Source organism: Hetaerina americana, unplaced genomic scaffold (assembly GCF_022747635.1).
Source record: "Hetaerina americana unplaced genomic scaffold, ioHetAmer1.1.p SCAF_12, whole genome shotgun sequence".
Taxonomy (NCBI): domain Eukaryota; kingdom Metazoa; phylum Arthropoda; class Insecta; order Odonata; family Calopterygidae; genus Hetaerina; species Hetaerina americana.
The window spans coordinates 24,508,743-24,522,546 of record NW_027286292.1 but is presented as its reverse complement, the minus strand read 5'-3'; the positions used below and the strand labels follow the sequence as shown (position 1 = coordinate 24,522,546).

Genomic DNA, 13,804 nt, shown 5'->3' with positions numbered 1-13,804 from the left:
AAATTGTATTGGTATCTAATAACGTTTGGCGAGAAAAATTAAAAAAAACAAGAGCGCCCTGGAAAGCGATTAATGCGTCCGAGATCACCGAGTAAATAGTTCATAATATGATATTACAGAGCAGAAGCGTACGGATGAATTAGTATTAATTTATTTCTAGTTATTAATGCGTCAAGTGTAGTCATGATGCTAATTAACTCATTTGTATCTTTGAAGTGCATACTTCTATATAAAAGTATTAATCATATATGCATTAGGCTGCATCTATTTTTGCACTGTTTTCGTTAGGAGGAAGTAATCGAAAATGTCTGCATTTCATGCAGATTATAAAACTGTTTGGTCATATTTTCAAAACATAAATTACGCTATTTCAATTATTCAATCATTGTTCTAAATAATGTTACCTAATTTTAAAGTTAAATTTAATTAAAAATAGCAATTTTCCACAAATATTTTTGTGGAAAATTGCTATTTTTAATTAATCATGATATTCCACCATATCACGCCTGAAACGTCTCTTTTTATTTAAAGTTAAAATTTAAAGCTTCAATAGTACCTCAAACAGCGAATTGGTTTAAAGTGAAATTCCAATGCATTATATTTTATTGAATAACGGAATAATGTCAGGTATGATCTATTCGATAGATTCTGTAAAGAAGAGTAATATGGAATTCTACCTACTTTTTATCAGGCTCGTTTATACCGTGGCATACTTTCAGATTTGGCAATATCTTGAAGCAAATATATCCACTATTTTTACGTCAAAGTTGTTGCCTTTTTATTTTGTACTATATATATATAGTATGTATATATATATATATATATATATATATATATATATATATATATATATATATAGTATGTATATATATATAGTATATATATATATATATATATATATATATATATATATATATATATATATATATATATATATATATATATATATATATATATATATATATATATGAGAGTGAAATTAGTCGACAACAAGAAATTCTTCTTCGTCGAAAACAAGAAACGTGGTTTTTGGTTTTTTCTTCCTGCTTTACAAATGGATTTCCACTAAGTATCATTCTCAACGGTCTCTTAAATTAAATAATTTTATTTATTTTTTGATGAATTTAACTAAGCACACAAAATCGTTTTTGAAATTTATTCTTAATTATTATGTCCTGCAAATGAATAAAAAGCTGATCAAATACGAACATTAGTTCAGGGTAAAAGGTTAGATGAGTTTTTATCCTAGCAGATTATAATGACGACGGACAGGAGTCAGTTAGGTAGGCAACTTGCCGAGCAAAAATGTTCTCCATCTTAAAATTCACAGTCTTTAGGCCAAGGAGGTTACGCGATTCTCAAGGGTACATTTCCTGAGGTCACGTGGTGGGGTACGCGATGGTTTTATTGCGTCGGTTCCTCCCTATCCATGAGCGCTTGGGACTGCTTGAGGAAGGAGTCGGTAACAAACACCAAGAGCGAATTCTGCTGTGAAATATCACGAGTGTCTGCAATTAATAACTTTAGTTTCGCAGAAGACAGTGCTTGTGTTTTTTGTTCTCTTCAAAGAGAGTAAGGAACGGAGAGGTGACATCGGGCTGTAAATTCTGCCTCAGGACAGACCAGTAAATGACTTCATTACGGCAGTCTTAGGAACCATGGCATCTTGTCTTTCATGTTGCACATTCATGGCGTTTCCTTGACGTGAGTGATATACAAAACTTACGGCTGCAATGAATCAAATAATATGTCGCAATAATCTAATTCCTTTCAGAGGAAACGGGTTGTAGTGGAAATGAGAAGATCAGCAGGAATTCCAGCTAGCCATTATAAGAGTGCTTATAAAACAATTTAAGTTAATAGCTATTGGAATAAACATAATTAATTAATTTGAAAATTCCGATGAAGAAATATTTTTAAATTGATAATAATTATAATAATAAGAAAATTTTACTCATAAATATTTTCATTAAATGACATTTATTGATATTCATGACCACAGCGCTATGAAATAAATATTTGTTTGGGTTAAATTCGCTAGGTTCCGTGTGAAATCTTTTAACACTGATTTCATTAGGTTAACAATTCATATGAAAATGTAAATGTAAACGTTCATTATCAGCGTATCGAGCAACTCCTTGAGAATAAGCATGGATAAAATTCGCGGTATAGAGGTGCCCGAATCCCTTAAAATTTCATGCATCAACTTATTATAAAAAAAATGAAATAGGTGTAAGAATACCTCTTCTGTGTTTTTTGATGAAAACGGACCAATTGGAATGAGAAAAAAACCTACAATGAATGTGAATTTCTCCAGCTCTGGATGCAATAAAATAATTTTTACGAGACTGTGGAGGTCGTAAAAGACAACCGTTTCACACCTAATGGCGGAGACTTCACCCTTCATCTCCCCCCTCCATTCTGTGCAAAGCACTAGACGGTGCCCATGGGAAGACCTTTGCTTCCGTTGGTGACATATTCATTCGGGTAATACAACCATGAAGTGAGTAAGTGACGCTTTTGTAAAGGAGGTGACCCACTCAGGAGTAACTCCCTAACGTAACCAGAATTATTAGTGTTCTTATTCTCAAGTGAGGCACGCTTTTTCACAAATAAATTGCTCACTGCTCTTCCTCAGTTTAGCCTACTTTCCTGGCGGAGGAGATACCAGCAAGTTAAAACATTAATTAGGGGTGCCTTTTTCTATAAGTATAGTTCAGAGGAAAATACCGGGATGGAGCATTTCGATCATAGTCCCGAAAAATACTAACACAGCAATGCTGTCACACAAAATGGATGATGGCTTTTCGCAAATAGTAAAGTTATCAATCATTTGTGTAGATAACAATGAAATAATGTATGTATTCCCGACGAAATGGAAATGGGAGCTATATTAACATAGATTAAAGAGAACCTCAATTTTGTACTAACAAGTAATATAGCATTACTATCTACTTATGTGCAGTTGGAATACATTTATAAATAATCTACCTATAAATTCCATGTAGATTTCGCAAATTTTGAATATACTATCTTACCAAGTCCTTCCATGTAGCAAATAATAAACACGTGAAATAGTATTATAAAACTAGGTGAATCTCTTCGGAAACAAAGTTACAAATATGCAGAGACAGCTAGAGTAATGAAACCATAGAGTAAATACGTTAATAATCATCTTTTATAAATGTATACGAAATCTAAGCAATCGCAATTCATGCAAATAATCGTAGATGATTGTACTCCAAAAAAAATGAAAACTCCACTTGATGTAAAAGTATCACTGACTATAAGCACACTCGAAGGTTGCTCTGCTCATTGAAACAAAACTACGCAAACACATTCCCAAGTTGCCTTACTCCGTTTACCCTAATGATGGAACATCACATGAACACTGGCAGGTTTGCGAGTGAACTGAGAGAAACTTGGGAGGACGACGGGCATCACCCGCGGTCTCATCCTTCAATCCCAGGTGAATATTTTCCGACGAGGAAATCACTTTCGATTCCAAACGTTTAGAGAGAACACCCTCGCAATTTCATCAAACTCGAGTGAACTCGAGGAAAGACGACGGCTAGAATGAGTGTGTGCGTTTAGATGAAGAGTGGTGTGAGGCGGGTGAGATAAAAGGGGCGAGAAGGAGGAATGGGGAGGATTAGAGGAAAACGAAGTGGCAATGGAACGATTGAGCAGAGGGCGGCTTCGAAAGGAAGACTTTACATGCTTGGGTCCATTTTAACAGAACTAGCTCACTAGATTGACTATAGAATACAATGAAATATCATTGCGCTTTGGAATCTATAAGTGAATTTACACGTCAGGGTTCACTTTTAACGATTGATAAATGTGTATTTAAAACGTCAATGGCGAAAAAACTGATGCATACGTTAGTTCCTTCTGAAGTAAAAACATTTCTTACGGACTCAATAATAATTATAAAAAAACTTAAGAATACATATTGATAACATATAAATTTAATTATCTCTCTAACAGAAATTATAGTATGCACAGAAGATTATTTTGCTATCTTAAGAATGCTCACAGGTTAACAGTACTCTCAAAAATTAGCCTGTGTCCCGAAGTAAGGAAAATTGCTAATAAGATTAATTATATTAATTTTACGATAGTCATGTGTTTGCTTGTTATCTGAAAGAATTCAAAAAATCACTTCTACAAGTTTATTGCATTAAATAGCGAGTAGAATCTGCCCTCGAAGTTCAGAGTCAAAGTCATCATTTGCAGGCAAACAGAAATAACTGTAATGGGGATTTATTTTCTTCTGCTTTTTCATACAAAGAGAACAAACAAATTAAATCACATCTTTTATAACTTTTTTCCAGTGACTCATCTGAACCACATGTTGAACATTTTTGAATATAATTATGGCGAGTGTAAGGAGGACTTCCACTTACTGGTACGGAGGTAAAACGTTTTCTACGGAAACTGTTATGATTCAGTAAAATAAATTGTTACTCCTGAGTAAAGAAACATATGTCAGTAGAGAATTCCTTTGGGAACGTAAAAATCTTTGCCTGAGTCGATGGGGGAAATAAAGTGGGAACAATCATCCGATGACATGGCTGAAATTGCTCTACGGCGCACGTGGGTTTACGGAGTGCTCAGTACTGGTCCAGTACTAATTATTATAATATGTAGATGTAATACAAAAAATTGAAAGGTGCAGTAATGGAACATTACTCTGCCTCATGATTTCCCTTGTCTTCTGTTTAAAATGAGTCTAGACTGGCGTCTAGATCCGATCTAGAAAAGTAAGATATCTTCTCATATTTCTTCACCACTTAACGATAGATATCCACGTATTAAATTTTGCATGCAGCCCCATCCTTTTCCTGATACCTCTCTTACGCCCAATCCCACGAATCAACCTCATTCATTCCTTAATATGCATATACATGCAAGTCGAGAAGTGGACGCACGCAATCACGCACGAGGAAACAGCGAAGTCTGGAGTGGCCCCATAAAATGATACGGCCGTTGGCTGCTGCTTCCTCCCTCTCCCTCAGATGACTGGCTTCCCAGTCTGCTCTCTCTTTCTTTTTTTTGCCGCTCGTTTAAAGGTCCGGAGGGGGACAGGAGGCTGAGGGGGGTGACCGGGTAAGGCCGCGGGATTCTGCGCGGTCACGGCTGGGTGGCAGGGGGGTAACGAGGCCGAGAGACCGGGCGATATTCGGGGCAGGGGCGTGGAATGTAACGCACGGTGAGCTTGGGACTGCGATGAAAGGGTTGACTGATGTCGATTTAAACACTTGGCAGTGGGAGGGGAGCAAAGTAGAGCGGCGGGAGTGGAGGTTTGGGAGGACGAGAAGTGGAGAAAGGACAGGGGAGTTGCGGAAGGTGGAAAAACGTTATGCCCGGCGGAACCTTTTTCACGGCGCACCCAATTCCGTAACTCTCGTGGAGGAAATAATGCGAATTCTAACTTTTGTGGAATTCGTTCAAAGCAATGCCTTGCTTTTGACCTCGGGATGGCGGGCGTTTTTGAAACGCTTTCGTGACCAAACATAGCGAGATCTTTCTTACGGAGATGTGGAGACTAAAGGGGTCGACGTGAATACCTGTTTCTACCAGAAAATGTGGAAGATATCCACGTAGCTTCTGTAATTCTTGGATGAATATATGTCTTATTTGCAGGGGATAACGGATAATGTATATTCAGTAAACGAACAACTTTCCCATATAGTTAATATATTAGATGAGACAATATGAGATTCTATGATAAGATGAAAGTCCAAACCACTGATATGGTAAATAGGCTTGAAGAAGATTCAATCAAGTCAATACGGAACATAATTGAACAACAATCACATGTCGTCATACATGAATAATATCAGCTTAAAATTCAGTGCAGATACACATAGCGGTGGAGTGAAAACAAGAGGAACATTGTTCTCAATTTAGGACAATATGCAAAATTTAGTAATTGTTGGAGTTCGTATAGGAGAAGGATATTTAAAACTTTAAATAAAACTAAAGCGACTAATTACCGAGCATTTATAGGTAGTAAAAACATCAATGTATAAATTAAGTCATTCTTTTCTGGCAATATATTTTATGCAATTTATGTAAAATCTCCTCTCTATAATTCAGTGTGGGAATACTTATCTGGAAATTTCGTTGCATTGAAAATTTACGAATCGAGAATAAACTTTTTCCTCCTAATTCGTTCTGATACTTAAAATATATGCATGAAAAAGTCGCCCCGAAATCCAGTATTCTAATCAAATAGGGTTGGTTTATCTGAGAAAAAAGTTGGCGGCTAAACGTACCTCGAAGCGGAGAACAATGGAATTGGAATAAATGGGATTGCACAATATCTTACCTTCACGCAGCGTGACTGTGTAGAATGATTCTTTGCTTGGTAGACCCCGTCCCATGGAATTCACTGCGCTGACCCTGAAGCTGTAGACGGTATATGGCTGCAGTCCTCTAATTTGGTAATTGGAATCGCTGTTAGGTGTGGTGATTCCATTGTGGATGTCCCATCTGCCGTTTTCGCCGACACTGCAATAAAGGCGCAAGCAATCAAGATAAAATCTATTTGTATTAGATATGTATAGTCTAACTTTATTTCAATGACAAAACCTGTCCATACAGACCAATACAAAATAGATCTAATACCTTTATTAGGAGGAAGTGGTCCTGAAAGAAAAAAAAAAGAAATAGTGGTGCAAGGACCAAATTCATCGCCCAGGCTTTCTTCTCTCGCGAAATGTAGGCTTTATAAATAGTTCCTCCAGAACCCTTTAAAAACTTTTTTAACATTTTTTAATTCAATAAACTCCAAGTGGGCTTTAACAAACATCATAACACACATATTTAGGAGTTTCATCTAGAGAGACATTATTATCTAACCTTGGAATAGAATAGTGTATTAAGAGATAATTTTTTAATTTAATAGTATCTCGAAACAACGCTAGCATAAAATGTGCTAAATATGAGAAACATAAAAGTATAGTTAAGCGTCATTATCATGATTCTCATCATTGATTACAGATTTAAAGTCTCAATATAACTAGGTTATAATATAACCATATTATTTTAGAATTCTTTGAATCAAAACTACGACAATTACGATAGGAGATCATCTTTCCGGCTGCACATATGCTCGGAATAGAGTTTCCATGATAAAAATGCAAATTCTGTTAACTTTTTAGTGGGCTTTTCATATATTATTTTTTCCACAGCAAACATATATTATTAAATGGTGTATTACTATTGCGTTTTGCATTGTTTTAAGATTAACTGCCAGGGCTCCGAAGTAAGTTTTATTAAAATTTCCTACCAGTGAATGTACGGTAAATATTTCTGCATGTTTTCAAAGATGTGATTGACGCAGTTCAGTGTGTTTGTTGCAAATTGCAGGAATGCTCTCGTGGTTTCCTAGTTTGGCTGCCTGTGAGTTAGACGGATCATGGAAAAATATGTGAATATGGGTAGAATATTGAAATATTGAAATAAATAAATGAATGTAAGAAATGTTGGAAAGATTTGTATTTCCCAAAGATAAAAGCTTCAAGAGACCTTGCACCACTTCAATTGTAAACGATTCTTTAATATTTTCTTGCATTAAAATACATGGAGTAGAAATAATATTGTCTCCCTCTATGTAATAATTAGTCCCCCTTAGCATCAAAATACAAATGCGTAACTGTAGGGAGTACCTGGAATTGGAAAGAGACATCAGCTAGACGATATTAGTTTTAAGAATAGATTAAGGAAAATGAAGAACAGTATCCTGGGAGGGTTTGCCTATTTATATCATAATTAAATATTGATGAATATGTTAACTGAGGTTCAAGAGGATTAAACAGGTAAGACGGATTTGGAAAAGGAATGCGGAACCATTAGTCAGGACGAATGGAAGGCACTACGTGGTATTGGAAAAAAATATGAGTGGCTGGGAGGCGGGTAGAGTATAAAAAATATTAGAGCATTCGTGTGTCAAAAGGGGAACGTAATAAGTTGAAAACGAAGCTTTAGAAAGATTTGATTTGAAAAGGTCAAGGAAATCATATGTTAATGATCAGGAAAATTGCGAGAGAAGAAATGGAGGAATGTCAACACTGAATTGGGCAGAAATAATTACAAAGCGATGTATGATAAACTGAGTCGGTAAACTAATACTGCAAAAGAAGAGTAAGGGAACACACTATTAGACAGATGGAGGGTACAAAAAAGAAGATTGAAATAGCTGAGCTGTTCAGAAAGATTAAAGCACTATTTGGAAGGGAAAAAGGGAAAACCCTTACAAAATTTATGATATGGCAGGAAAATTATTAGCTGAAACAAGAATGATTCATGAAAGAGATGGAAAGAATATACATAGGATCTAGTTGGTTCAGACATTAAGGGAGCATGTTTAAATTTCGAATGAGAATATGACGTAGATGGGGAAAGCTTAGCTCTATTCATACATGATGGTAAAATAGAAAGAGAATTAAATTAGTTTGAATTAAAGAAACCATGGGGATTCAAAATATACTAGTAAGACTAATTAAGATTTTATGAAAGGGTCAAAGGAAAAGGATTTGCGGGTTAATTTGTAGTACTTATGAGTAACTAAATAGAATGTATGCGGATTCATTTGAAATTGAATATGAATGTGCTTTAATTCACATACAGCCAAGTTGGCATTTATTATCATCAAATAATAGAAGGGAAGGATGAATGATGATTACTTATTGTAAGACGAGTTTAAATATAGAAAGGAGTGGGTTTTCGTGAATCATTAATAGTAATAAGGGACTAAAAGGGATGAATGTACAGGGATAAAATAGAGATGAATAAAGAAACCAGGACGTATGTGGTTGTGACGTAGATTTCGAGGAAGAGCTTTATAAAATAAATTGAGTAGAATTAACAATTGTGGTACAGTATATCGGACTGCACTGGAATGATAGGTGGCTTATCTGCAGCATTTCTCTGAATAATTAGGTGCATGTGGTGGATGGGGACCGTTACGAAAAGGGGTAAGACAAGGGTGTCCATTATTACCCCTGTTTTCAACTACACTCGTGAAGAAAATGGTATTAGCGCAATACAAAGAGCAGGTGATAGAAATGAAAGTCGTTGATAAATTCATAAAAAACAGTATTTTTTTAAAGATGATCCATCCTAGTTGGACAGTCAGCCAAAGGGCACTAATGTCTGCTCAGGGAAAAATGTTTGACATAAGTACAGGATGAAAATTAATGGCAACAAATGGCAATACGTTTTGCAGAAATGCGAAAGCTAATTTACGCGTTACCATTGTAGGACATAAATTAAAACACGTTGAACAATTGACAAATTTTGTGAATGCTTTGGGCTAAAATCGCCATATTTTGGACATAGGAGGAAAAATTGCTTTATACAAATGTGTTTTCACTAGAAGAATGATTTATGTCAGGAAAATATAGTATCAATGCTTATAAAATATTTGTGAAAATTTTTACCCTCAATTTGTGTTTTTTTCCTCACAGAAAATTGGTCATTGATCGGCGTTATTTCAGAATGTTGATATTTGATAGCGCAGTTGATACAAGATCATTAAAAATAATTGCAGGCTTTTGTGTCAATAGCTGTGGAGAAAACTGGAAAAAAGTTAACGTACGAAAAAGAAAACAGACTAAGTAGCTTGGGAAGAGAGCATTTTTTTGAGAGTTCCAAAGCAGGTAGGAAATGTGGATGCAGGCCATTTTGATTTGCGATTTTTCAAACAGCAATGGATGTGATAAAGTTAGTAAAGTGAGGTAGGAGTAGGAAAATGACAGGTATCTTGGACGGAATGAAGGTAGGTAGAAGGTCGGTGGACTGTGTACCACCAAACCATAACTTGGACAATAGTCAAGAAAATAATAATAATTCTTCACTCACTAAGAAATTAAGATCGCCTCCTCAAATAGAAAATTTTAGACATAGTTACTTGGAAATTTTCCGTCGCATTCCGTAAAACTCAACCACATAGCTTAAAATAGGAATATATTTAAATATTCTTGGCTCAACTCTCATCTTGGCCTTGTGGAAAACTAAAAAATCATAAAGTTAATCAATCAGAATAACGATCGAGCAAACAGTCCTCATATGATGAAAACTGAAAATTTTACTAACTTTATGGTATTTTCGATGCAATACTAGGCGACTAAAGTAACTTAATCATTTAGAAACTGAATTTACAATGCCAAAAATCGGTAACATTAAAAAATAGAGAGCCAAATACGTGTGGAGGCTACAAGCTTTAAGGTTCCCTTTTATAAGTTCTCATTAAATCCCGATTTCAACGTTTTTTATAACGCCGAAATTACAATTGGATTCATTTTACACACAAATTTTGGCTGATGATCATGACCTTTTTCACATTTTCGCCGAATTAAATTCCATACTTACAACAATGCTAGGTGTACGTGTGCAGCAGACCAACTGCGATCCACGAAACAGAAATGTGTCCGTCAATCAATATTTATGCTTATTTATAATGCCATTATTTTGGGCCTCCTTTATTTTCTTAATTATTACTCAATTACAAAATATTCTGTATCAGAGAAATTTCACATTTCTGCAGACCAAAAAAATTCCATCAAAAAAATATTATTTATCCTTAAAAATGAGTGATCAAACGAGTCATCATTTTTAATTCATATTATTTGGTATGGAAAAATTCAATTTATGCTATATTGTTGACCTAAAATGTAATGTGCAACTGTTGGTTAGTTTATTTGATTGCATTTCAATGATAGCCGCATATCCGTGGCATGTTGAATAGTACTCGTACTTTACTCGCCAAATATGGGAGTGTCCTTTCTTGGTGTATCTGTGTTTTAATATCTTACTAAATATATATATATATATATATATATATATATATATATATATATATATATATATATATATATATATATATATATATATATATATATATATATATATATTATTATTAGGTAATCTACCGGTTAAGGTAGGTTTTTGGATGGACACAGCCATTAAATAAAACATTTTGTGACTCCTAACAAAACAAAACCCAGCATCCTACTCTATATCAGGTCCCTATTCATATCTGAGTACTTTCTTCCTCCCTTCTTTCCATCGAACATCCCAATCCTGTTCCTTACCTTTCCTCGTTTGCCTAACATTCTCCCCTCAATTACAGTCTTCAACATCGCACTGCCGGTCAATACCCCCTTCATCCACTTTTCCGGTCTCCATAGGATTTCTCCCAACAAACCCCTCTCTTCGCCCACCATAAGTACTTCCTCATTTGTTTTCTTTTCGGCCCATTTCACCTTTGCCATCGTTTTCCACTGCCACAGTTCTGAAGCCTCTGATCTACGCCTATCATCTTATTTCAATGACCACGTTTGCGCGCCGTACATAACTACGCTCTATATTAAAGTGTTAAGGAGTCTTTTCTTAATATGCTTACTCAACGTCCCTGTCATCAACTCCTGCCTCTTCGTTAAAACCTCTTTGTCAAGCACAATACTTCTCTTTATGTCCCTAATGCATTAACCGTGTTGGTCCAAAACACATCCGAGATAAGTAAACTTCCACTTGCTCCCTTCTATTTTAATGGTAAACTAAGACTTTCTATTCTTTCTATTCCATATCTATTACAGTGAATGTTCAAGTCACTCAGCAATGGTTGCAACCCCTTGGAAGAAATTAAAGTTTTGCCGTCTGCAAATCTAACTTATTTTATGAATTAATAAATTTTATGAATGAAAATTTGGTGTTTTACCGCTGTTAAATTGTTCGCTGCATTTTGCGCTTTCATCTCGTTTCATTTTGCGCTCAGCAGGGGTCTACTGAAATACGATTTAGCCAGAACGAACGTGCGCAGGCGATTGGCGCTGGACGCGTGTTGAAGGTCTGCCCCCCATCCTCGAGCCAGCCCTGTGCGATCGGGCTGCGACGTACAGTCACGTCAGGGAAATATTATTGCTGACCCATCATTCATCATATCATATCATCATATCATCTAACCCATATATTCCTTCCATTTTTCTTGGACTTTTTCTGGCTCAAAAAATATTGTTCCCAATTTATCTTTAATTTTTAAACAAATTTTTCTTTCTTATTTCCCATCAGTGCTTTAACCTTCTTATATGGCACACCGATTTCACCCTTCCTCTGGAAACTTTCCATATCCTCGCACTGCGCCTTTCACCAAGCTTCTTTTCCTTCATTTGCTACTCGTCTTAATTTATTATTTAAGTCTTTTTACTTCCGTCTTCCAAACTCTGTATTTACATTCTATAATTTCCTAAGGGTATGGTATGTGTGGTTTGGGCTTAAGGAGACGTGGCACTGGAGGGATCTGGATCAGGATCTAGGACGAGGGGATGCTAATTGCAGCCTTTCCAAGAAATGGTACTCACGTATTATTTACTTCTTCAGAACAATTATATATATATATATATATATATATATATACATATATATATAATGCCTCCTGAATTTGGAGGCATTAAACCAATATCTCAAATAATCCTTTTTTAAACAAAGCTTTGCCGAGCATTTTTTATTCCTACATAAAAATATTTTCCATGATGAATAAAAATCGGGTTTTCTTGTTCCGTAAACAAACCTTATATAATAGAATAATTTATGCAAAAATAATTATATTAAGGACAGAAAAACTTTTCAATTTTGAAGAATACCTAGTTATTATATCATAAAAAGAGTTATAACCAACTGAACGAGATTGTCGATACGACAAGTTTACGTATAATCCGTATAAATGTATTTAGATTAAAATTATCGATGAATTGATTAAATCCCATATTCGGAATTGCTAAATATAAATTAATCGACTCATTAAGGAAGAAAAACTCTTTAATAAATATTCTTGTAAATTTTTCTTCATATATGTCACTCTTTCAAAGTGTACCATAAGCCAATAATATCAGTCGGCAGAGAACATCAAGGATGTCAATCAAACATGAAGGAAAATATGAAATTTGCCCAAGGAACGAATTGGAATTCAAGAGAATTTGTAATTCATAGGATATATAAGAGCTGCAACTGAAATTAAGATTAAAAAATCTCGGTAAACTAATGGTGTGGGTGGGTAGAAGGGCAGCCTTCTGCCCACCCATAACCCTCTCCAAACTTATAGCCAATGGAAAAGACACCCAGGATAGCCTTCTCAAATCAGGCATTTATAAACTGAAATGCGAGGATTGCAACAGCGTTGATGTCGGTCAGACCGGCAGGAATATCAAGTTACGAGTCAAGGAACACGCAAGGTGTCACAAAAATCAGAATAACAACTCTCTCTTCGCCAAGCATTTACTAGAATTCGACCACAGCAGTGACTTTGTCCCAGAGATATTACACACACTCCCAAAAGATTAAAAATGGACACTCTCGAGCAATTAGAGATAAGAAGGCACTTGGTAAACCCCGACACGACACTTTGTAATGAGCAATTGTTCCCATACCCCTCCCCACTCCTCTCCGAGAAACTAGCCTGGAAATGGTCAAAACAATCCATCAACGCACCTAAGAGCCCCCACCCCTCTCAGGTCCTTCCAATCCTCCCCGCCCCCACTCTGTCCTGAGGGTATATATTCTTGCTCTGTCTGTTTTGCAAATTTGTACCTGATGATGCCGCAAGTCGGTGAAACGCGTTGTACCGTATAATAAAATCTGTGGAGAAGTACGAGTCTTTCTATTTAGTATGGAAAATAAAATATACAATACTTATTTTTTGGTGTTATTTAATGATTTAAATGCTCAAAGTTTTCTAACACTTCTCACAAATTTTGCGATGCAGTTAAATTGGAAAATATATTTATGTTGCAGACTG

General features: G+C 35.5%; 1 protein-coding gene across 2 annotated transcripts in view; it reads right to left on the bottom strand.

The window, feature by feature from the left end:
• The window catches only part of Ptp99A (Protein tyrosine phosphatase 99A), a 592,897-nt gene that overhangs the window by 399,377 nt on the left and 179,716 nt on the right, over positions 1-13,804 (bottom strand). For both annotated transcript variants that reach the window (XM_071582787.1, XM_071582788.1), the window contains exon 2: positions 6,338-6,519. In XM_071582787.1, coding sequence (XP_071438888.1) covers positions 6,338-6,519 — 182 coding nt within the window. The remainder of the gene's footprint in view (positions 1-6,337; positions 6,520-13,804) is intronic.